This window comes from Dermacentor variabilis, chromosome 2 (genome assembly GCF_050947875.1).
Source record: "Dermacentor variabilis isolate Ectoservices chromosome 2, ASM5094787v1, whole genome shotgun sequence".
Classification (NCBI taxonomy): Eukaryota; Metazoa; Arthropoda; class Arachnida; order Ixodida; family Ixodidae; genus Dermacentor; species Dermacentor variabilis.
This window is the reverse complement of record NC_134569.1, coordinates 145421024-145447378: the sequence shown is the minus strand read 5'-3', so window position 1 is coordinate 145447378 and position 26355 is coordinate 145421024. Positions and strand designations below refer to the sequence as shown.

General features: G+C 46.2%; 1 protein-coding gene across 2 annotated transcripts in view; it reads left to right on the top strand.

Annotated features, from left to right (window-relative positions):
* Imp (IGF-II mRNA-binding protein) overlaps positions 1 to 19883 on the top strand; it is a 68143-nt gene extending 48260 nt beyond the window's left edge. For both annotated transcript variants that reach the window (XM_075682207.1, XM_075682206.1), the window contains exon 14: positions 13088 to 19883. In XM_075682207.1, the coding sequence (XP_075538322.1) occupies positions 13088 to 13309 (222 nt within the window). In that variant the 3' untranslated portion in view covers positions 13310 to 19883. The remainder of the gene's footprint in view (positions 1 to 13087) is intronic.
* Positions 19884 to 26355: the final 6472 nt, after the last annotated feature.

The following is a 26355-nucleotide window of genomic DNA, read 5'->3' as shown; positions in this document are numbered from 1 at the left end:
CGGCGTGAACAGGACGGCCGGTACCACCTGTTGCATCCTAAGTGCAGTGGTGGAACAGCTGCGCCAATAGCGCAAACTGCTCCGAGAGCAGACCTTTGCTCCATCCTGCGCCAAAACGGCATTTTAGTGGAAAATTGCCCTGAGCCTGCGCCAAAGTGGCCAAAGCATGCAAAAGAGCAAAGCCCTCCTTCTATCGATGCTTGGCAGCTACCAAAACAGAAACCAACAGCACGTTAACATCATCATCGTTACAGAAGGAAGCAGGGGCCCGTCCTTAGTTTCTCACTGTGTTGACATTTCTCGCGGCGATCCTGTGGGCGCTGCAATGTTTGATCAGGTGGTGACGCCACCATTGCTTGCCTCAACTGCCTCCGTGTTTACAATAAGTGCGTATGATGCCTGTGCAACTTGGCAAACCTCTATTTCGGGAGACGTCATAGGCAGTGACTGGGTGAATGACACGAAACTTTGGCCACAGGGGCAGAGAATGTGGAAAAAAGCTTTTGGAGCTGATTAAGGGGGGACACGGGTCTTTGGGACAAAAAAGATATAGAAAAAGCTGACTTTTTGAAAATGGCGTTTCTGAAATCTACAGCCCTTTTTACACAACCAGACTGTATTTTTAAGCTATTCGATCAGTATTGTAGCCATAGCATTGCTTCATTTCATTGTTACTAGCAAAATTTGAGCCGAAATTAATAATAAAACGGAACTTCTGCGAAACGTAGCTGCCATTTCACGCATCGTAGTGTGGACATCTTGGTCTCATTTCGAAGAGTGGTCTTTCTTTTTTTTCAAGGGGAAGAAAACACTTACCTTGAATGTAGGCGAACAAAATAAAGCGAGGACAGCGTTCACAATATGAAAACAGCATTTATTGAATATGAACATGCTGAGCTCATTCTATGCCACTTTCTTATCGCTGTCATCTTGTTGAAGCCCGCCCCAACGACAGACGCCTTTCTCATCAATGCGGAAGTTGCACCCAGCTTGAACGTTTGGCGATGCCTCTGCGGCTAGCACAACTTTTCATTTGAAAGCGGTGGCATAGTGGCATTACCTGTTTGATGCCATTGCGATAACGCCATGCTAAACCAGTTAGACCCAGGTCAAAATGGTGACGTCGCTCATGTACTTCAACTGGCTACTGGCACGGCTAGTAGCAGCTGTGATACTGACTTTTCTAGATGGTATTAGCTATGCACGGTATTTATTAATATAAGTTAAAACTGGCACGTTCTTTAATATCCTCGAATGTAAGCCTACCCTAGAGTTTGGTATATGATTATTTAAAAAAAAAGAAAGCTATCAGCCTAGATTTTAATAAACACCGTATTTACACGATTGTAAGTCGACTCGAATGTAAGTCAACCCCCCCCATATCGCTTTACCGAAAAAAAAAAGAAAAAAAAAAAAACCGAGGGCGCATTCGATAACGAAAATTTATTAGTAGCTGACATGGTCATTGGACTACTCGTCTTCACTAGTGCTGCCATCGTCACTGTTGCTGCGGTCCCACAGCGCGTCGTGGTCCAGCGAAATTTCAAATTTGGCAAACGACCGCACCAGGACATCTTGCAGAACAGCAGCCCACGCCAAATGCACCCAACCACACGCAGCCGTCAGGGAGGCTCTCTTGACAGGTCCGGTTGGCGTAATTTCGCAGTCTTCTGCCGCCAGCCACTCGTTGTACTCACGGCGGAGCAGAACCTTAAAATTAAGGCGGAGGTCCGGGCTTATTTCATGACCACGTCGCACTTCACTGGCAGGGACCGGTCATGCATTTCAGCGATGTACGCCGCAAGCTTAGCCTACAGCACTGGAAAGCGTCCATACTTCGGCACGTGGGAAATTTCTCACTTGCCGTCACGCAGGTGAAAATTTCGCTTCGCTGCAGTCGCCACTCTCGCACCACCCGTTTAGAAACATCGAAATTGCGGCCCGCTGCGCAGTGATTTGTTTCTTCGGCGTAAAGGATGGCAGCCCTCTTGAACGCTGCTGTGAACGAGTGCCGAAAGATTAGTGGGCCTGCAGCACTCATGACGACTGGGGAAGCGTAGAAGTAGCACGTAGCCGAAGTGGAGCGCGTCAAGAAGTTAGTCAAACCAATACCAATGCCTTTAAACAGAGAAACCCGCGAGCGGTATCTGCTCTTCCATGAACTACCGATACTCCTCGCAAGCGCCGCCGTTCTTTGGGTTGGCCCCACCCAAAGGGGGGGCCAACCCAATGTAACCTAACTTAACCTAACCGCCCCCCCAACCCAGAGTTCGGGAGGGGGGGGGGCAACCCAAAGTAACTTTTCTAAGCAAATGAAGGGGGGGGGGGCCTTTACTAGTAGAAATGTGAATAACGCCCACCATTAGCCATAAACAAGTGTAAACCCACAAAAGAGAAATGAAATAAGGTGTGGTTTAAAGCTACACCTATGCGATACCCCTCTCCTTTAATTGGCAAACAAGGAACCATGTCAAATGAACTTGCGCAAGAAGAACAGTGCCAAAAACAAGAACCGAAAGCGTAATATAAAAATTACTTAGTAGAATACAACTTTAAAAAGCAGCAGTTGGCAACCAAGGCACACGGAACGCGCAGAGTTGTGTTACTCTGCCATCCAATCACAGAAGCAAACAAAATCGTCATGCGGCCTTTTCAAAATGGCGTCGTACTTGATACCTCCAGAGCGTCTGCTGTTCTTGAAGAGTCTTTTCATCGGCGGAAGCAATGAGGTGTGCAACAGACATGGACAACGTGTATGGAGTCTGAACATCTCGCTCTTCAAAAGTCTGCGGTGCAGTTCATTTCACTGTTGAATCCGTTTTACTCATGAAACTTCACTGCCAACTGAAGTGAAACTTGACAATAAATAGTTGCAGAGAAGGAAGCATGTTATTTCAGTTCAATAAAAAATTAGGCTTTCGGCATTCCCCTGTATTAGGCGAGGGAAAAGGTTTAAAATTATGCGTTAATAATTTTATTTTTGGGGTTACTGTTTTATTTGGGTAACAGAAAAAGTTTGAAGTACGAATTATTTGCGGCCTCGCGGAGGAACAGTGGCAGGCGGACATAAGTTGTAGCAGACTATACTATTGTCTACATACTATACTACACTATACTAGACCATAGTAGCGTTTGTTGAATTCGCTCTGGAAGAATTATCAATAAATATATATTTGCGGAACAATCACAGTTCTTTTGGATCCCTTGTTTACTGCTCTAGCAAGTGCCACAACTGACTCCTATATTTATTTGGGAAGTTACGTAACGATGCGTAGCCGCCAGTCCCGTACAACCACGTAGGGCACAGGACGCTGGGATTCTAAACGTACTACGCCCACCGCGGAAGATTAGAAAGACACCTATATATATAAGCACAGCAGAGAAGAGGCTACGTCAGGCGGCTCGAATGATGACTTTATAAGCGTCATTCAGTACACACGAAATTGTTCTCCACTTCAGGCAGCGTTTTTGCTTCCTCCTAGTTAACTAAAAAAATAAATATTTTCATAGACAATGGGTAAATTTGTTAATTTTCGCTTTTCCTTCCTGTTTGGCTGTTGCCTCGGCTCTCTCCCTTAGTAGATCGCTTAATTTATCAACTCCTTGCGACTCTCGTTTCCAGTTGGCAATTTTGCACCAAAAGAGCTGTACAATTAGGGAAAAGCTAGACGAGTTAACGGGTGAAAGTCCTATTGTCCGTGAGTTTAAGGGTTATTGCATAGTTTGATGATGGACGCTGTCTCGCATTATTTTATGTTCCACCTTATCTAACCCATATCACGGGCATATTGTTTTGAGGATCTGTCAGTGTTTCGGCGAGCCGTCACTCGAGGAAATAATGAAGCGAAAGGAAAAGTTAAGCACAATTGGCGTTTTATCCGTCCGCAGCTCTTTGCACGTGCATACAGACCAGCTGACCACGAAGCGAATCACTTTCCTGGTCCCTAGATCAGTCTAAACAAACAAGGTTGAACTAACGAACCAACAGCGATGCGTGTGACCGTTGAACAGATGGCGACAACTGAATGCATCGAGTTAATCGCGCTGGCACGGAATCGATGAGGAAGCTGGCCTTCACATCCCAGTAGACCCCGATTACTACCCCAGCCAAAAGGAGTGAAAAAGGCAGCAAAATGTTGACCGCCGAATAGCTGTCAAGCCTCAATATTGATTTGGCAGCGCTTTAGAAATGCGTTTGAAAAGTGATGGCGTGGACGGGGAGTGAGTGGGGGGAGCTCCTTGGGTACGTGTCTGTTTGGAAGCATTTTATGCACAAGAATACAATCTTGCATTTATTATGAACATTTTATTTCTAATTAGCAGCGAGTACTATACCTGGACGTAATTTTCATGATGGTGCAAGAGTAATAAAAATAGCGTCACCCCCAGATCATTTTAATGTGAATAAAATGATCCACCCTTGTCATTTTTGGCCAAAAACAAACCAGAAAAAAACACCCGTAAGGCTGAGTACGGTGTGCAAAAACATGGAACTGAAATAACTGCATTTGAAGTTTCAAACAAATGTAGCTTTTGCTGAAGTGAACCTACAGCAATGCAAATGGCACCGTTTTGAAGCTCAATGTTTTGTAAGAAGGGCCATGCTAAATGTGTGACGGTGGCATTTTTTTCATTTGGTAGAATAGACCATGTTACTGAATGAAGGCTCTGAGTGTAAGTAGCCTTCCAAGTCATTTTCACCTGACAATGGCTGTCAAACTTAGGATCAGAGAGCCGGTGATAGATATGCAGCTGCTAGGTGCTTTCCAGAATTGTACTTTTGTATGGCGCCTCGATCACTTTTGCAGCCAGTTGTGCCAACCCAAAGGGCCTAGTGAACAGAGCTCATGATGAGGTTCTCTTTATCAAGGGGGGGTATGATAGATATTGTTACGAGCTATTGTGACAATATGATAATAGAGTGAACTCTCAATATGCTTGGTTGCTGGTCCAAGCTGCCGACGCACGAAATGCCTAACCGCAGATACAAGGAGTCGACGCTCGATGCGCTTATTCGCGCAGTCCGAGGTGCAGACGCACGAAAGTCCTAACCGCGCAGTCCGAGGTCGCGCGAAATGCCTAGACGTGGGCTCGAGGAGTCGACACTTGATGCGCTTATTTGCGCAGTTCGAGGTGCCGACGCGCGAAATGCCTATATGCGGGCTCGAGGAGTCGACACTCGATGTACTTAGTCGTGCAGTCGGAGGTGCTGACGCGTGAAATGCCCAGATGCGGGCTCGAGGAGTCGACTCTCGGATGTACAGTACTCACGGATTGAAATAGGAAATTCGGACCGCGTGGCCGTCGCTACATGCAGCGCCGCCTGTGGATGCTCATGGAACCAAGGTGATGCATTGTGGTATAGCGCTAGGGGGAGAACATCTACTAAGCAGAATTACACCTTCCGGTCGCCAACGAGCCGGCCTGTGGTTTACCACACTGCCTTCGTGGTGCTGCAAGGCTTGCGTGCCTTCGTATGTCGACCGAAATGGCTCGGCGGTGCGCACTGCCCGTTTTGCGGCGTCGTCTTCTTGCGCATGTGCGCGAGCAGACGACACTCTCGTTGCATGCGTTTTGGCAATGCGGCACGCATGCTGTGGCCATTCTGCGCGGTAAGCTTTTGTAGAGGCTATCAGCCAAGGAAGAACGCGCTAACTTTTCCCATTCTTCTTGAACAGGCGCCCACAGGTTGTCCGAAGAACACCTGTGGAGTGGCTGACGAGACAGGGCCTTCTTTATTTCATCCCATACAATCTCAACAATATCCATGTCCGCACCTTGCGTAGGCCAGTTCAACACCATCACACACCTGTCTTCCAGCAAGCGAGTCACGGGTGCTGCGGTGTGAACTGGGCTCCAGTTGTGCTGGAAGTAAAACGAGCCGTCCTTAAATGAGCCATCCAGGGCATACGGCATAAGGGCGGTGTCGAGGAGGTCTAAGTATGCTGCGGCATTAAAGCGGCCGTTCAGGTGCACAGGCCGACCCAAGCCGTCTTTGGAAATTCACCCCCGCACGTTGACGCTACATCGACCGCTGCTTGCAACACGATGCAGATTAGGGGCGTCGAACCTGGGTGAAGGAAGCGGAAAGAACACAAGACATTTACTTCACTGTGATTGATAATCGTTGGGATAGGGGGTCCTGCTCTTGGCTGTTGGCAGAATGCACTGCCTTTGGTGACCATTTCTACAAACTGCTTGTGTCCAACGCATGAAACAAGGCACCAGTGAAAAGTTTTTCGGCGTGCGCTCTCTCCTCGTGGTAGCGGTGTGCACGGAATGTAAAACATAGTTTCTGATGAAAACGCATACCTAGCCGCCACATACCATCTATCCCATCTATAATGCGCTACGGTAATGTAAAAAAAGATAAACATTGGCGGATTTTTTTAGAGAAGCTGTGTAAACACTGAATTTGTGAAGGAGTCCACCTACCTCGTGCTTAGTGTCCTCCACGCTCGCTGCTGCAGGTCCCATTTTGAGGTGAACGTGCTCTCGTTCGTAAAAATGACATTCTGCCACTCTTCCACTGTCCAGAACCGATGCTCCTGTGAAAACAGCAGCCTTTTGATCCTGTTTTCTGAAGAGATGAAGGGCTTAATTGCCGCCACACAACTACGAAGGCCACCCATGGGAAGGCGCTCGCGTACTACTTGTGTGCTGGCTGTGAGCCCCAGTTCGTTTTGTATTTCTTTCGCCGTCATCTTCGGGTTTCGTCTCGCTGCTTCAACTATACGCTCATCGTCAGTCGGTCGTCACCTTTGGTCGGTGTCCTCTGGGCAGGTTTGTCAAGCGAGCATCCGTCCTGAAAGCCCGCACAGTCCTGCTCACCGACGAGCGGGGGCGTCCGGTCATATCGGCGATTTGTTGCTGCGGTAAACCTGCTGCAGACAGTCACAACCTGCATCAGTTCCGAGATGGGTACACCTGGCATTGCTGCTAGTGTCTGAAACGGAGGCGCATCTTGTGTTCCCATATATAAGAACCTGTGGCTCGGGTTCTGCTGACGTCAGTACGACCAACAACGCTAGAAGTTATCATTTTGGGGCTGAAATAAAGAAGCCAGTTTCTTGTCCGCTACTCCACAGGTGTTCACACGAAATAAGCTATTCTTTTGTGCCGATGTTTACTATATCTACATACGCATGTAAGGCGCAATCTCTTAGCAGAATCCCATGCCTTGCTTGCACAGCATGCGCGTCGCATCGCCAAAGCGCGTGTAACGAGAGAGTCGTCTGCTCGCGCAGGTGCGCACCGTCGAGCCATTTCGGTCAGCACACGAAGGTGCGCAAGCCTTGCAGCGCCACACTGGCAGTGTGTTAAGGGGGGACACTGCTCTTCAAATAATGTTCATGATGTTTTCTATCAATATTCATGAAACTTTCCATTCTTGTTAAGACTTTTGTGCTGATTTCAAATATGTAATTATTTTTCTAATGGCCATTTAGTTCTGAAGATAAATGAAATTCATTGTTCATAATTTGCACAAACAATAGGGAAAAAAAATGCGCTACAAAATTCATATTGGCACATGCCTGGGTACTAGAAAACATAAGGAACACAATGGTAGGAATACTATTTTGATACATCAAATATTAGCAATTTTATAGCAATTCAATCTTTACTGTTCGAATTGTGGCTACCCCACTGTCTAATCTAAAGCAGAATTGAAAATTTTTAAAGCATAAATTCCAAAATCTGACCCTACCATTGTGTACTTTGCACCCTCAGCTACAAGCCACAACAAAAATTATGGCTCTATCTGCTTTGAAGGCAGAGATATCGCCGCGGCAAATCAGCAACAAGTCAAAAGTCAGTGTTTCGAGAAAAAAGGAATACATTCACTTTTAATCAAAAGTACAGAAATAATTTTGCATTATTTTGTAGTGAAAGTGGCTAAAAGCCACCAGGAAAGTAGTCTCCCTGTCCATGGCTACCCAAATGCGGCAAAAACATCGTTTGGCACCTTTCGTCGATTCCCGGTGGCTTGCATCGCGCGTGCGGCAAGGTTGTCGTTCACGCGGGTCGAGCTCCACGCCGACGCGACATCGCCGCAACACGCGCATGTGATAACGATCTTTATGGCGAGGCCAGATTACCGTTCGCTTTTGCCTCCTGCGACGCTGCCGCCGCACACGTTGCACTTGACAAACGACATCAGTGCGTTCACGGAGTCCTACTGAGGATAGCGAAGCCTGCCTCGGCGTCGACTGGCGCGGCTGCAGCGCCGTCGGCACCAGTCGCCCCAGTCCAACAAATCCAACACCCGCTTTGTTGCTGGCGTTGACGCAAGAACTTTTTGAGCATTCATCTCCCTCTGCAAAAAATCCGCACGCTGCAACATTGCAGTGTCACGCCGAACGCGGCCGCTGTCCGTAACGATTTCACTAATTTGTGAGCTGGCTAGGCCTACTTCGGCTTCGTCCGCGGCTTCGGCATCATTTGCGGTTGGCGGCGAGCTACTCTCAATGCTTTCAGAAGCAATGGAGTGCTTTTGAAAGTTATAAGCTGATCGCTTCCTTTTGCCGAACTTGTGCCTCGTGGTGAACTTCACCGGTGGACTGGACATCGTTGGGCGTGCGCCAACAAACCTACGAGACGCGCCGTCGCGTCGCCTGCGGAGTGGAGCAGACGATGGGAACCTCGCGCAGCCAACCACAGCACGCGTTTTTGGTCTCGTGCGCGAGTCAATGAATCGGATCGCGCAGTCGGGCTTTTTTTCTTCCCCGGATTTCAACGTCACTGGCGTACCGACGGAGTCACTTTTGGCGGGAAATTAAAGAAGGAAGGCTCCTCTTTCCTACGAGACCAAGATGGCCGCGATCGCGCGCATAGAAAAAGAGCTACGCGCCGCGATAAAAAAGGCTGTTTTTGCGCGGAATTCAGCTCACAGTGATGTTATAACTTGATATTGCGGAAAAAATACTCTTCCCTGAGATTTGAAACTTCGTGAATTAAAGGAATATTAGCTGTAGAATTCGAAAATTTCATTTTCAGAAAATCTATTTTTTCGCGATTTTTTTCGCCGCAAAGACCCGTGTTCCCCCTTAAACCACAGGCCGGCTCGTTGGCGACCGGAAGGAGCAATTCTGTTCCGTAGGTGTTCTGCCCCTCGTGCTATACCACAATGCAGCACTTTGGTTCTATGGGCACCCACGAGCGGCGCTGCATGTAGCGACGGCCACGCACTCCGAATGTCCTATTTCAATCCGTGGGTATTGTACTTAGTCGTGTAGTTGGAGGCGCCGATGCCCAACATGCTTAGGCGAGGGCCCGAGATGTCCGCACGCCGATGCTCGGAATGCTTTGCCGTGGGTCTGAGACGTCCACAAACGTAGGGATCGGCCACGCTACCAAAATATCCGCGTAGCACCCGTTTGACACGTCGAGATTACGGAGTGGGGACTTCCAGGCTCACGAGGTACAAAGAGCCGAGCTGACGACGTGAGCACCGGACCAATGGCGAACCGCGCTAGAGTCGCGTGGCGGGCGCGGCCAATTGAAGACTCTGGCACGACCTTCAATCATTTGCTTTTTGTGTGCTTGTTTCTTTGCGGAGGAGATAGCTGAAGCGGCACATTTGAACACTGAGAAAAGCGCTTTCCAATGAGACCAAAATGGCGGTGCTTGGTTGCGCCGTTCCAGATATATTGTGGCTTGAAAAACGCTGTTCTTTCTTGATTTCCGTGAAATTTTGCGCCACCTTGGCTGATAAAACAAATTTTTTAGAGCACTTCTACGTGGTTTATGTGGATGATATTTCAGAATCATATAGAAAAAAGAGGCACAGAAACTGAAAATGTGATTTTCAAAACATTGCTTTTTTGGCCATTTTTTGTGATGCGAAACCTGCGTCCCCCCTTCAGTTTATTTTCAGATGTTAATACTCTCTGAACTAGAGCAGCAATAAAAAAACTAATTATACATTTGAAATTAGCATGAAAAACTGAACAAAACAGTGAAGCTTAGGTCAGATTGAACAGAAAAATAAAGAAAAAATTTTTAGAACCCAGGTCCCCCCTTAACGCAAGAAATGTAACTTTTTTATTGACTTACAGTAAAGGTACTAATTGCATATTTGTAATCGGCACGCAAGATTGGATGTGTCCTGAAAGTTGTGTCTAGAGCTAATAGCAAAAAATATATGGGGACACAATGCCAGGCCCCCATATACAGTCAACGACCGATTTTTCGGACCCTCTAGGGAACATAAAAACGTACGAAAATTCAGGCAGTCCGAAAAAAATGAATGCATGCAAAAAACGCACATTTTTTTCTTTTTTTCTCTGATCTAGAGGTAAAGGGCGAAGTACCAGGCTTCCGAAAACTTGCCAAAGCATCAATGAAGTGGCTATAAAAAGGCGTTCAAAAACTCTGCATGCAGCCGGTGTTAATTGCTGCAGTGGCTTGAAGAACTTGATTGTTGTTTGGACGGCGTTCCGGTTGCATGCCTCGATCTGAGCAAGGGTCATGTCAGCACTGTACACCGATGAGAGTCAACAGTGCTCGCGTCAGCTCGGCGCAGGCATTGGCGCATTTTCAACATCGGAGTCTTCTGAATCCCCCACAACCTGACGAACTATTTTCTCGTCAGTCAGTTCTGCGTAGAAGTTGAGCTCGTTGTCAGCGTCAACAAACTGTTCAAAAGTTCAATCCGAAACTGTTTGCTTGGAAATGCCGAACTCCTTGCTCACGTCAGCCTGCAATTGGCCGCTCACTACTTGTTAATAATGGTGGCTTTCTTTTCCATCGTTAACCGACGGTACTGCTTTCCGTGCTTCGATGCCATCGGCGAGGACGACGAAGACGGAGTGGGGGCCATCGAAGGCAAGCGAAATCCTCAAGTTGCGAACAGTGGAGTTCGCTGACGAGCATCTAGGCCTAGCGCCGCAGAGCACACTTGACACAACAGCACAACCACACACCACGCTAGCCAAAACGTGGCCTGTGCAAACAAACGAAATGGCGCCGCTCCGGAAATTCTGCCGCAGGCGGAAGTGCGGCGATGAACATAGCCAGGGTGGCCAGCCCAAATCGGTGTGACGGCTAGATTCGGCTAGTTGTGATTCAAAGCTTGGGCTGCAAGTCGATTTCCTTCGCAAGGGTGCCGCGCAAGGATGCAAAGGACCTTCCGTCGCATCAAAAAGTCCGGAAAATTGGACGGTGGGGGGTTTGAGCGTCCGAAACTTCAGATGTCCTTATACGTTGATTCTATGGGGCTCGTGGCGGTGCTGCGAAGACATCCAAAATATCAAGCATGTCCGAAAATTTGGGCGTCCGAAAATTCAGTCATTGACTGTATTTCGTGCTGTTTTTGTACTTTTCTCAAAAAAAAAAAAAAATGGTCTCCATCCAACATTCAGGCTTCAATATCTTAACACCAGGAACAGATAGAAATAATTTTTTTTTTTTGCAGAACGGAGCTTAATGCGTATAAAGTACAGCAAGCAGCATTTTGTTTTTATGTCAGAAATCAATTATATTTTGCTACATTTTCTGCTACATGGTTGCCTATTTTGTAGTCTTATATTCAAAGGGTTGATAAATATATCTTTTTATGGTCAGATCAAGTGCTTGCTATGCTTCATTCCTTACACTTTATGCTGTTTAACCATGCCGTAAAAATGTTTATTGTGACATTTATTTTCCATTGTGGCCTTAAAGGGCACTAAAGAGAAAAAAGATTTCTTCTGCATCAGTAAATTACCTCTCTAGGACACCAAAAACACCACTCCTACTACGATAAGACACTTGCTTGGTAAGCCAGAAAAAGTGCAAAAATGAAAGACGGGTGGCGATGCCTCCTTGAAGTTCCTGCGCCTGGTTGCTGTGACGTCATAGATTTTGATGGCATCTTCTAGGGCCTACTTAACTATATAGCAGTACAGATTGACTACATTGTGTTCTAAAGGAACCAAATATTAAACATGGCAAGTTTCGGGAACCTTTACGCAGCCAACGCAGCCCAAATGCAAAAGCATACTTTTGAATCTCGGATGTCACACTGATGTACTGCCGTCTGGGTTTCGGCGCGAAATTCAAATACTGATATTTCGACCTTCATTTTTTCATCTAATAACCAAGCTATTAATTCGAAACGACTGCCTGCAGCATACTGTGTGAAACAATTAGTTTAAACTGATTTGTTTTGCTTTTGTGTCCCTTTAAACAATGGAAGTGAAATATTATCTTAGAAACTACTTAAGCTGCAGCAAAACGAATTACACATTTGAAATCTGCACAAAAATCCTAGTAAGACTGGAATGTTTCCTCAATATTGATGAAAGCAAAATGGGGAACATTATTTCAATAGCAATGTCTCGCCTTAAAAGAAAACGAAGCCAAGTGGTGATGTTTCATCCATAACTTTAGTAGGTGCAGTGTTTTTGTGATTATAACCTGCACCAAACAAAATTTTTAAATTTTGAAGTTAGGTTAGGAAGTTAGGAAGTTTGGCTTGAAGTGTGGCTTCACGGCAGGACAGTGTGCACTGCTGTGAAGTTTGCCATTCAGAGTTTTGGTATCTCCTAGGGAACTCCCACCCCCATGTGTAGTAAGCTCCCTTTTCCCCTCTTTCATGATCGCCCATTCTTCTCACTTTTTAGGGTAGCCATTTTGCCTTTTGGATGTGTCGGTATAGTCCTAATCTGCTATAGTGGATCTGCATAGAAAATACTTTTGGGTATTGCAGACCATTCTGGTTGCGGGCCACACCATGAACAAGTTGCCAGAACCTCAGCTTACTGATCACTCGCTCGACAGGATAATATGGAAGTGGAGATTAGAAGGGGAATCGGTGACCTCAGAGAATTGGTGACAGAGGCCAAGGATGGAGGCGTATTGCATGTTGAAGAAAGGAAGAGCAGTAGTGGAAATGCTGTACCAATTGTCAATCTGCACTGGCTGGAATTGTTGCTCCATGTTGCTTCAAAAGGGTCTTTCTTTTATATCCGGATTGCACCATTATTGTGCCATTGCTGCAGGTTGAGTGCATTCTGGCATTTGGTGCAGGCCCTCTTGTGCCTGAAGACGTTTTGCCGCTGTTTCGTGTGCTTGATGTCAAGTCTCCCCGTGCAAATGCGTGCAGGCTGCCCAGCGCCAGATCCGGGCCTTGGTGAACCGGAACCAGATGGTGGGTGGCCAGGTACCCTACCCCATGCACCCCCGGATGGGACCACGCAGGGGTGGTGGCGGAGGTGGCAGCAACAACAGCAATAGGCAGCAGCAGCAGCAGCCATCGCCTCCATCTTCCTCTTCCTCATCGCAGCCACCGCAGCCGCAGGCTGGCTCGCCCCCAACGAGCAACTGAGAGGGGATTGTGTCTGAACGTATTAGGTGGCCGTCCCGCTCCTCCCAGTCTTTTCTTTTTTTTTCTTTTCTTGTGGCCACACTCCTTTGCACCACTATAGCAGGAGTAACGGGGTAGGTAAAGGACTGCTTCTTTGTATTCAGGAGGTTTCTTCTGCATCATTTGCTCAGCACTGTTCCAAAGGGTTCCCAAGGATTACCTGCGGTGATTGTGTGAAGTACTGCTTTGTTAGGGGCAGGTGTGGAGCGTTGAAGGAGATTTCGAGTGTGGTGTTCGTGTGCGATTGCACTTCCTTTGTTTGGGGCTTGTACATCTGCATGAACACCATTCTTCGAAAGTAAGCCTTTGCAGTCTTCTTTTATTTTCTTTTTCTATGAAAAAGACTCATTGCTGGCACTAAATAATAGCAGCACACCATAGTTTGTGCATGAAGGCCCGAACATTATGAAGTTAGTGTAATGAAAGCCTCGTGCATTTGACTTTGGCATGGTTTGGGCAGCGAGTCAAACTCGCGAAACTCGTTTTTCCGGGTGTCTGGATTTAGCTGGCCTTGATTGTCTTGTAGAATTGAGGCTCAAGCACCACCAAAGACAATTTCAGCATTGTAAATATGCGTGCGCTTGCCTGTGCCTCACTTACAAGGAGTGGCGGTTAGTGAACTAAAGTAGCACATTTTGTTAAATGGTCTTTTTATCTGCCCCCCCCCCCCCCTTTTGTAGTGGTGTATTGGGAGTGTTGGCCACAAGAAAAAAAGAGGAGGGGATTAGGGAGCAGGGCAGTTGATGATGTTGTTGACCTTGTTCTTCATCAACATGTCACATTTTTTTTCCTTCTCTCTCTTTAGGAAACAAATGTTGGAGAAAGTGGGTTTGATCGACACAAAGTGCAAATGTGGAAGAGAGAGAGTGCTCCTCCACAGGGGAGAGTAATGAGGGAGGGAGTGCGTGGAGGAGAGTGCATTGTATATATATACACATGTATACTACGTTTGGGTGTGGGGAGGAAGGGAACCCTCCTTTGTTTGTTCTACATCAAATGGATACTGGCGTGTATTAAGTGGGCGTCAGCCAATGGCGAGAGGCCACAGGAAGCACGGCTTTGCCCCACCAAGCTTTTAGGCACCAAGCTGCAGTGACATCTTGCTGCAGCTGTCCGTCAGGCAGCAGTCGGCTGCTGTTTTAGACCAACACGAGCGCTTTGTGCGACAGTTCTTGCTGAAGTTTGCATGTACTACTGGCCCCCCCTCAGATCGCATCTCTCTAGAGCACACGAGTAGTGTGTTGCGGAGTGCTATGTGGTGCAAGACGTGCTGTTATGCTGCTCACGCAGTATTCCAGACAGCTTTCTGAAAAGCCAGGAGCCAACTACACTGCTGGACTATGCAAGTCTGGGAAGAAAGCTTTAAGGGGGTAATGTGGCACTTCAAAAAAAAGAAAAAAGGAAAGAAATATTCAAACAATTTGAATGAAAGTTGGAAAGTTTATTTTTATCAGCTGATTTCAAAAGTGCAGTTTATGTTCTCTACGATAAATACTTTCTATGATATCCAAAACAGAATGTTCTTTGTTTGGAGCCTAATTAGCGAACTAACAGCAACTTGCACAGTAACCTACAGCACACGGAACTGATTGTGAATGTTCATAGGGTGTCGTAACCTATAAATTGTTTTAGGTCATTTCTAAGTGAAGTTACAGGTTGTCAAACTTAGTCACGAAAAATACCCACCTAGGTAATAGAAAAATATCAATGTGGGCATTTTTTATCACTACATTTGACAACCTATAACTTTGCTTCAAAATGGCCTAAAACAATTTATAGGTTATGACACCTTATGAGCATTCAGAATTGATTGCATGTGCTCTGTTAGCATGCAAGTTGCTGTTGATTAGCTAATTAGGCTCCTAACAAAGAACATCCTGTTTTGGATATCGTAAAAAAATATCTATTGTAGAAAAAAAGTTGCATTTTTGAAATCGGCTGGTAAAAATACATTAACTGTGGAAATTTCATTCAGATTATTTAAAAAATTGTTTTTTGAAGTGCCTTGTCCCTTCTTAAAGCCAGTGTTACTCGTGAATGCATTTGTGGCAACTTGCACAACACCGCTCGCATTCTCTAGACGAGTGGGATTGAAACTGTGCATCAGTGTGTTTTGCCGACACTTGTTACAATGGTGGTGGCCTTCTGGTTTTCGGAGGCTATGAGCTGCGCTTTGACAGTGACAAGACTTGCTTAGAGGGTGACCTTCCTCCCCCTCTCATCTTGGGCGCAGGCACAAAGGCAACCTCGTGTTTTTGCGGTTGCCAGGGCTGTGAAAAAAAAGGTGCGTTTCTTTACACATGTGCAGCTTTCAGTAGCATATGTGACATGTGTATGTAAAAAAAAAAAAAATGCGCCAGTCGTGTAAAACTTTTGGTCACGGCGGGCGGCGCTCGTGATGAAAGCAGCTGTATTGCCGTTGGAGCTGGCCGACTTTAGTAGTCGGCGTTGCGAGTCTGCCGCTCATGCTTGAGCAGAGAGGAGGCGTTTTTGATGGAGGTGAGAAACACTTTCGTGTTTTGTGTTTCCGTCCCTCCCGTTTTTTTATTGTATAAACGTTACGCGACGAACGAGAGCTTTTATTTTTGATACTTGTTGGAGAAACTTTTTTTTTTTGTGTGTGTGTGTATGAGCGTGTGCAGGTGTGTGTCCTATGACAAGGTGGCGCCTTTTGCCACGACACACATTTTTTTTTTTTCGGATGCTTGATGACCTGATGTGTTGTGAGACATTGCGTGTGGGAAGGAATAGAAAAAAAAAAACATAGAAGGCAAAATGTCTGTCAGAGAGATAAACAAGCAAACAAGCAAAAAAAATTTTTTTTACCAAGTCGGTCGGATAGTTGAAACCTGATAATTTTGCATGCACGCCTTGCATTGCCAAGCAGCCTTTTCCTACACATCTGCTGTTCTTCCATGGATGGGTTATGCTCAGAAATGTTCTGCGAGATGTTGTTGAGGCCTTTATTGGCATGTTTGCGTGTGCAACTTGTGAAAGACACAAAAAGGAGGAAAAAAAAGTTCAAGACATGTTATCGGTTGGTTTTTGTGCCAAGTTTCTCCAATAAGTTCAGTTGTTTCCCAATCCCTTTCCCTTTGCAAGCAGTTATTACCGTTGAAGCTGGCGTCACAACTGCATTGCTGTTACACACTTGTAAAATTTGTGAGGGGAGCTAAGAGCACTGGAAGAAAAAGAAAAGCTCTCGTTCCCTCTGCTTCAGATGTTGCACAAGAAAAAAAAATCTCATGTTGACTGCCTCGCATGGGTTAACAGTGCTTCAATGTTCTTTTTTTTTTTTTTTGTAGCTGCAGTGAAGATGAGACACGCAGACCACTAATCTTAGTCGTAACACATCAACTGAATTCATAGGCTAAACACAACAGCAAAGGAACACGTAAGTGGGATGCTGCTTGCTTTCAGCAGCAGGTTCTAGAAAACCATAAAAAAAAAAAAAAAGAATTCATCACGTATACTTTGACGATAGCAGCTCAAGGCCTTCTGCTGGCTTTTTTTGCGAGGGTGGGGGCTTCTAAAACAGAGTTGCGTTCAAAACGCCATTCCCACAGTGGAGCTGAAAGCCGTTATATTTTTTGCGCCGACATGCACCAGTTTCATTCCTATGACGCCCCTCCCTCAGGGTTACAGGCTACGGAAACTTTCTCTCAGGACTGTGCTCCCACTCTCTCTCTCTTTGCGAGGATGTCTCCAGGTGATGCCCGTGTTAAACATTTGTTCGTTTTGAATCCACTGGTTAGGGAGCGCAGCTTCGCGTGATCCTCTCCTTCTGGAAGGAGTCCTCGTTTGACTGCACTCTTCTTTGACGACGGCTACCTCACTTGTACCATGCAGGAAGGGGAGTTTCTCCCCAATCCAGGAACCCAGAGTTTTATTATTACCGTGACTTCGACTACAAAAGAAGGCTGACAGTGACACACATAACAGACCACTACAGCGTGGAACAAGCTGCTGCCATGTGGTAGCAATTTAACCCTCGCCTATTTGTCAGTTCCTCCCATCAAGTTTCTCCGAACTGCATTGACGTCAGCTTGAAAACGTATGCCAGCAGGGCAGTGAGTCAACCTGACAAAAAGCAACCACGTTGCTAGTTTTACTATCCCATTTGCTTCGCACTGCGTTTATCATTGCAGCGGATTGAGGAAGGCCTTTCATTGTCTTGCAGAGAAATCAATTTAGGTAGACAGATGTATCAAGGGTAGCAACTCTGCTGTGAAGCATTCTTCCAACTTGCTCATAACTTCAAGCTTATGGCTTGAACACGTCTGTTTCTTGGTCACCCTCTCTTTCCACATCCTGCAAGTGCAAGCAAGCTTTTTCAACTCCGGGCTCCCGCTTTGCTCAGAGGGGTCTTGCACGATAGTTCAACTCTCAAGGAAACTGATGAGTGAACCGGTTTGGCAAAGATGACGGGAACATTTGCAACCCGCAGTGGCTACAGAGAAGAAAAAAAATACGGACCTTGACAAATGAGACCTCGGAACTCATGACAGATTTGAGAAGAGACCGATTTGTGAACATGACACTTCTCGTTTGACTGCCCCTTTTCTGCTTCCCTCCATGCGGCCTTGGTGTTCGCTGGTTTAGGAAAGCTTCGTTAATGCGTTACTTTGTGCAGACGGCATACTCGTTGCACTTTTTTTTTCCTGCCTTGTAGATGTTTGCTTCCATGTGTTACTACTAGATCGCAGTGTAAAACATGGATCTCCGAGATAGGCTTTCTTTTCTCATCTTGTGTATGAGCAAATGAAAAGGAGTTGCCTGCAGTGTTTTATGGCTTTCCTCGTGGTGGTGTCCATTCACCAGAACACCTTTTGAATTTTGACCCCTGGAATTTGCTAACTGGCTGCTGCTGCTGCCTTGCGCGGCTTGATGCTCTGGCACAGCACATCCTTTGCTTATCATGATCTAGATTACTCCTTCTTGCACTTTGGCCTTTTCTTAGTTTTTTAGGGTAGAGTTTGATCCTGTAGTTGTTAAACACCTTTTGCTTAAGTTTTTGTTCTCCCCCAGTGCTGCTTGGGCTTTGGCTGAGATGCAGTGCATTGCGCAGACTACACTGCTCTTTACCGACGTTCCTGGGCTTTATTAAATTTCTTTTTTCGTTTCTGCCTCGGTGGCGTTTGTTTTTCTACTGGCAGTTTTTTTTTTTCTTTTGGCTCGCATCTACAGTCCATTCATTTACCCCGCTGTTGTGTTAGACTGGCCGGAACAGCGATCAGCCGATTGGTGTCCGACCCCTAGGCTGTATTTTGAGCAAGCTTCTTTTTTTTTGCCTTTCTTCGTTACCTGGCAGCTGCCAGCAGAAGACTATTGTTTAGTTGCTTTGAACTCTCTCGGTTACCATAAAAGGAGGAGACCAGGAGTTCTTTTCTGTGTGTTGCAGTACATAACCAGTCTGTTTGTCAGTGGGATTTTTTGGTATGCAGGGCATTGTAGCAGTAACATTGCACGTAAAAGTAGGCTTCATATCTAGCGTTTGCAGGTACTTCTTCCTTAAATCTTGCACTGCAATAGTGTTCTCATCAGCTTTGCTAACTTTGTCAAATTGTGGAGAGTTTCAGAATATAATTACTGGTGTGTATCATTTCCCAGCAGTAGCAGCAGACTGCTTCCCCTCAGTGCTTGGTTTGCTAGGCCAAACCCAGAGAGTTAGTAGCATCCATAGTTTTTGCTGTAATGCTGTTCGTTTTTGTGTCCGTTCTGTGCTCCTTGGAGCATTTCACTGTGGTTTAATTTGTGTAGCAAGAAACCCTTGTAATTGCTCTACTCCTTTATTCTTCCAGTCTTTTTTGCCGCTATATTGTAACTGTTTTTGAGACTTACTACCAAATTGTGTATTGTATTAGAGTGCAGTGTAATTTCTTGATTGTCCTCGCACCAGACGATGCCCTTGCTTGCTTTCACAGCTGTTGCGCGTGCCAAGGTGTGTCCATGGTGTCACCGTTTTGTTTTGGTGTTGGAGACCATTGGGCTCATGTAGCTCCCAGAGAAAATTAACGTGCCCATTGCTGGCACAGCAGGCTTGCACGCATGTGCTAGTTTTTCCGGGTTTCTCTATGTGGTTGGACTCCTTGGTCACCTGCTGCTCGCAGTCCTTGTTCAGTATATTGTACTCTTAACATGTTAACCGATGTGGTAACTGGAACCACCGTGTGACTGAGCCTTCTACCGCCGCCATAGCAGGAGCACATCTAATGCAAGACGACCACCACTACCAACGAACTGAAATACAGTGCTGCCATTGTCAAGATTGACATGTGGGGCTGCACCTGTGGCCGGCTGCTTGGCATTTGATGAAAACTGCCGACTGTCCCCTTTCATGTCAACCTGTCTTATTTAGCCCTTAGAATTATTTTGGTTTGTTTCCTCAGTGTGCGCTTAAAGCATGGCAGTAGAAAAGTTTGTATCTGTTGGCATAATTACAGGATTGGCTTATGTTTCTGTGCAACCATTTATTTCCCCTCTCTCGAAGTGAATTTGTATGAGAGTCTGGATGCAATACAGGTCTTTTTTTTTACATATGTTTGTGTGTCTTTGTAAGCAGCACATTGCTCATGTGCTGGTCACCAAGTCTGCTGGTCAGTTTTCAACTGTCACTGTGAAGCTTCTTTGGACAAGAGCTTGTATGCTAGTGATGAGACCACAGTTCTCTTTAGTGACAATGGTTTGAAACGGTTACGCTTCTCTGCATAGTTGGTCAAAGGCCAACTTTATTATCCAGGTATATCAAGGAAGTGGTTTCAAATTTATCTGCATGCCATGTTTAAACTCAATTCTTAAAGCGGTGCTGAAACACTTTTTGAATATAGTAAGAAAACATGGCCGATCTGCTGTAGAGGCTGCTTTGAACATGAGAGCCAAGTGAAAAGTTGCTTGCTCACTTCTGCAATGTCATGAGTTTGCAACCAGTTGGACCCACCAAAACTATTGGCTGACTATGTGGTCGCAAGAGCATTCTCAGTTATACAAAATTGCTTATGAAGTTCATTAAATTTAATATACAAATGTCTGCCATCTCAACAAGACAAATTTTTTTTTCTTTGCACTGCTAGTCTACACACCGATACTGCGTAGCGGAGTCTGCAGCACATGGCTTTCTAGATGGCAGTGGCATGCTGCGTATTGTCTGTCATAGCCATTATAGGGTTCTGCGACAAGCTCTTTTGCTTCCTTGACACTCAAATTTTGGGCAGGGTTTGCCTTCTTCGGTTTTGTCATGTGTAGCTTGCAGCCAGAGACGAAAAGAGAAAGCTGGGTATCAGTGCGGTAAGTTGGATTCCAAAAATTTTTGCAGGACGAGATTTGAGAGACAATGTTCTTTAATATAGAGGCCATGTTATAATTAGTGTTTTGGGAGCCTGTTAAGAGCACATAACCCTACGTTTAAATTGGATTAAGTAGCCCCCTCATATCTGCTGCTTGTAATGTCAGTAGTGACGGAGCAGGCTAGTGCTAGAAACCGGAATGCTAGGGTTCAAATGTGCTAGTCAAATGACCTATTAAATGTGTTAGACGTGTTTAAACTTTGTTCCATCTCTCAAACGTTAAGATAGGATCCTAAAAAGTAGATAACCGTTTCAAAAGTGCATGGCAAAACATTCTTAAATTGATCTATGCAAAAAGCCTGCATCAAAAGCGATTATACGATTAAAGGCTAAAACGATGAATGACGAATAGTTCATTACATAAATTAGTCAACCATCCCTAAGCGGCTGGTATGTATGACTGGCTGTATGACACGGATGTCGTACGCGACTTCGGTGATGCAGGCGGCGCACTTTGTTCGGTACTTTATGCACGTTGGGCTTTTGGGTGTCCAGGAATGCCGTAAAAAATAAACGTTAGTTGAAGGTCAGCGCCTTCGTGTTTCTTCCCTAATTGTCGAGTCTTTAGTGCTGTTAAAACTTGGAAAGGTACCAACTAGTGTAAGTCAATGCCATAGCTCCGTGTGTCCCAGTCGAATTCCCATCCTTAAATCTTCACTGTGAATGCCTCAATAGCAAAGCTATAATGAATTCACCTGCACTGTGAAGGAATTTATAGACGTCTGCTATGACTGATTTGTTGCTTTGCAACGAATGCTTGTAGCCGCACCGTCACTGCTGTAGCCATATAGAAGCTACAGTGCTGACACGGATCCAGCGCTGGTCGACAGCACAACAAAGACCATGCTAGAAGGTTGGAACTCCACGTAGATGGCCGGATTTCTCTGCGGATTGTTTCTTGAAGCTTGATGCCACGAGGCCGCCTGCTGTCATGCATTCCGTTGGAAGTGCCCAGAAGAATATTGGAGTGGTCGATTTCACGACATACGTTTTGAATTCACATTAAAGCCTAAAGGGTCTGTTTACAGCTCAGGACATGTCTGAGTTGTGGTTGGAATGGGGAGACTGTGTCTGACGGAAACGAATATGCTTGAATCCCATAAACAAGGAATCCTATATTTGACTTTGAAAGTAGTACCAAAATCACAATGAAACTCGACCAATCTGTACTGTAAAGTAGCCGAAAACCCGTGTAGGGAGAGGTATATTTAGTTTGGGTGCATCATTGTATTGCCTGGAATTGTTTACGCGCTTCTAACTTATCGGCGTGTCGGTCAGTAGTTTCGTATATTCAGTTTGGGCATCCTAAAAGGTGGCGCACCCCCCCCCCCCCCCAGATCAGCAATCTCCAAAATATTTAAACAGGTGAATTGCCGAACAGTGGTAGCGTTAATGGCCAGAAGACAAATCAAATAAGTTTTCGTGAAAACCTTAAAGGGCCCCTGGAACGGTTCGGACAAATTTTGTAGACTCGTAGGGTGCAGGTTAAGTAGAACATTCGCACCACAATTTAACTGAAGCGTTACGTATTAATGGAGCTAGAAGCGATTACAAGTTACCCTCCACCCTATCCATGCTTTTCCTCTTCAACTCGTTCGCCGAGCCATCGGGGCCAAGCTCCGCCTTCAGTGGTTCTGCGTCAAGATGCGGCGTCACATCGTCCACTTCCGGTTGTTTTGGAGCCCGCCTCCGCCCGCGCGAAACGTCTCCGCTAGCGGCTTGGCCGTCAACCCCAAGCGAGAGCTATCGAAGCAGCGTGCGTTGCGAGCATTCTGTCGTAGCGCCGAACGTGTCTGGTATTCCAGTAATCACACACTAGCAGAACGTTTCGACGGAACGGTGAAGGCATAAACTCAAGCTGATGAAGGAACATTAGCGTAGACGTACGTGAGCTGCCTGATAGGTCTTTACGGTCCAGCCGCCCGTTTGCGCAGAGCTTAACCAGCCAAAGAAAGAGCTAATATTGCTCTAACCAAGTGTAAAACATTTTAAACATTTACAAAAACAACGTGTTAACGATTACACTCCTGCGAAAAATTTGCACCAGCAGCAAAGAATATATTTTGTTACTGCTACTGTGTGTGGTTGAGCTCTATGCCACCAGGTGGCTGCACCGTGCAGACCATTCACATTTGCGCTTCTGTTCATCCCCCTGAAACGACGCAAGGGGACACGGCCAGGCCCCGTCCCCTTGCGCTTGCGTTTACCCTAAATACCGGACTCGCGAAACGCTATTGCGTTAGTAATCTTCCGGTGTAAAGTGACGGCCGCAATCGCGCAAATCCTGGCGCCCATCGGATAGCGGCTGTCCAATGCGCTGCAGCCAGTCCACTCGTCTACTGGCTTGCAGAAGGACACGATGTCGCAGCTTGACATATTGCCAGTCGCTACGTTTGCAGTCCAAAACGCAACGAAGTCGAATCAGCGCTCGCGAAAAGACAGACTGACTGCGGAGCTCTCGTCAAAGACTGAGCACGTTGTAACACAAGCAGACGACACTTGCTGTGTGCCGGAAGCGCTTAAGTGTACTGAAAAATTGTTCTTGTGCATTCTCTTTATGTTACTTTCTTTTTATAAAAGCAAATTAACTAATATTCCAACTGTTACAAACATCATTTGTTTACCATAAAGTTGGAAAAATCGATCACGTGCCCTGGTCAGCCAATCGGATAGCTCGCCCCACTGACGTCATATGGGCGATTTCCGTCATATGGGTAGGGGCGGCTTAAAATTCTGCCGAGCAGTGTGCTGCGGTCTACAGCGATGTGCATCTTTAAAACCTTATAATAAATTACACGCTTTACGCGGAGCACTTAGATGTGTCAATTAATGATCAGACGGACCTACTCTAACGACTCGGTACGTTTGTAGAAAATCGTGAAAATCGTTTCAGGACACTGAAACGATTTTGACGATTCTCTACAAACGTATCGAGTCGTTAGAGTAGGTCCTTCTGATCATTAATTGACGCATCTACGCCTAGTTTTTAAGGTGCGTATTCATGAACACATTGTTTTTCCAAATGTTTAAAATGTTTTACACTTTATTAAAGCAATAGTAGCTCTTTGTTTAGCTGGTTACACTGCGCCACCAGGTGGGTGGACCGTGCAGACCGATCAGGCCGCTGACGTACGTCTACCTTAAGCTCTTTTATCACATCTAGTAGTATGGAGGGGCGTTAGTTTACGCATCCACCCATCCGTCGAAACGTCAAGCTCGCCTGTGGTTACTGGAACACCGGACACGCTCGGTGCTGCGACAGAATGCTCGCAACGCGCACTGCTTCGATAGATCTCGCTTGGGATGGAACAGCTGGTTCTTTATTCTATGGGTCGACTGCCAGGTGGCTGGCGGAGAGGTTGAGAGGCTTTGGGCGCTGGCTTCAAGATAACCGGAAGTAAACGGACACGAGGTCCCATCATGACGGAGATCCAGCGAAGACGGTGCTTAGCTCCGATCACTTGGCGAACGAGTTGAGAAAATGCATGGCTATGGAGGAGGGTAACTTGTAATCGTCCGTAGTTTCCGTAATATGAGACGCTTCACGCAAATTGTGCGAATGATTTAGTGTAACTGCGCCCTACGCGTTTACAGAATTTGTCCGAACCGTTTCAGGGATCCTTTAAGAGGTTACGCTAACCGAAAAAAGTCTGTTTTAGACATTTATACTCGCCTTCAAGAGAAACCGCTGCATGCGTAGACACTTCGAATTGTGTAGGCTTTCTGTTACGCTACAAAATAGGTTATTGAATAATGGCAGACAGTCTGTAGGCAGTCTTTACTAAAAAGATGGTCACATTAAGAAAGTAGAAAAGTTCGGAAACATTACACGATATCTTAAATCAATTCTTAAGTTGTAGGTCTCGAAATTCCGGGCCGGACATCACCGACAGATTGTTACGTTATGTTACGTTACAGAACTGTGCTATCCTTCCTTACTCTTTGGCTGCAGAGTTGTAAACTTGAAGGGGTAGCTTTGTTAATTCTTTTATCGGCAAATTTTTGCTGACCTCAGGTAGCAATAAGACTGCAAATGATGTTGCTGCTCATAAAAAATCGCCGGCGATTACGGTACTCCCTAACGAAATTTGAGCACAGCTCTACGCATGTTTTCATTTTGCTATATATTGGCTGGCATAGACAATTTGTCTTGTGCGGCACGTTGCAAAAGGGGCCAAGTGTGGCGCGACTGCCTCGCTTATTTGGAGATCGCGAGAACCAGCGCATGGGTGACGCGTGGGCGCGATTCACAGAAGCATCCTCCGACAAACCTCTCACATGACTCGCGCTACCCTGGCGCCATCTCGTAGCCACTGTCACGGCACCGCTCTTCTCGCGCTTTCGCCATACCCTCCGTTTTCCGCCTCATGGTTCCGCTCACGGAGGAAGGAAACTAAGGAGAGGCCCTACCCCCTCCGCGCGCTAGGAGAAAAGTGTGGCGGAAATGACGTATAGGTTCTCTTTTTTTTGCTGCTTTTTTATTTTTTTTGCTGCATGGCCACGCCTTTTGGGCCACAATGGCGGCGTTGTTCTGATTTTTTGAGCGCTCACACGTGTTGCTCTGGTAGGTTTCGTGCCGTGGCAAAGACGCTGTGTGGGCGGGTTTGCGTTAGTCACCGTGTCTTGTTGCACTGTGTTACCTGCACCGTGCTCTGCCGGATGTTGCGCGAGCGCACGCGCTCCGCGCGCGGAACCACACGCAGCGCGGCGTGGTTTCGCGAAAGATGTAAACAAGAGAGGAGGGTGGCACAAAAGGCGGAGCACCGCCATGAGCAACGCCAACTTCCGGCTTCACTTTTGCTTCACAAAGAGTGACGTCAGGGCCTCTCCTTAGTTTCCTTCCTCCGTGGTTCCGCTGCACCCCCCTCTCCGCTTTTCTCCTCGCGTCTTTTCTCTCTCGTCGCTTTTATTGCGATAACAATGGGACACTCCAGACGCATTTCTACCGTCGGCGTCGCCGTGAGGTTCCGCATAAAATCCGAGGGCGATAAAATCGTCGCCGCGCGCCGTGTGCTGTATGCATGTGCGAGTCAAAGCGTGCGAGGGTGAGCCGGCGATCTCCTCAAGCTATATAACGTTTCCTCTCTGCTGCTACTGGAGCAGTGCCGATAGCATTGCCTTGTCGATTGCAGTTATCTTACCTATCCTTTCTGCGTTACACTTAAGGCAATCCTTCAAGATTAGCATCTCACAAAGTTACCTGTAAGCGACAATATAGCGGCATAGGAAACTGGCTAAAGGCCGCCGTTTCTCCGCTTGCTATAAGATTGCAGTGACGTACTGTACATGCGTGCACGAACTTCTACTCGGGCTAGCAGACGCTCATTGAGAATTGGCTGACCGTCTATTGGCAGTCGAGTGTCCATGACATGATTGACGGGACATAATAGACAGTGCCTCGAAAACCGAAGGAGTCAGCGATCGATCTTTCATGCGAGATTGTGGACTCCCTTGTGCTTCTGAATTTTCTCTATAGAGATCAATATAACTAGAGAAGATGTCGGCGTTTGCTGACCATGGATACTCTATTCGCCTGATTTATAGCACAACATTAGAATGAAAAAAAAAGAATAAATTGTTGCATTAGGTAATGTTTAAACCGGAGAACATGCAATACACTAACAGTCTCTTCCAAAACGTTCTCGTTCAAATAAAGTTCATTTA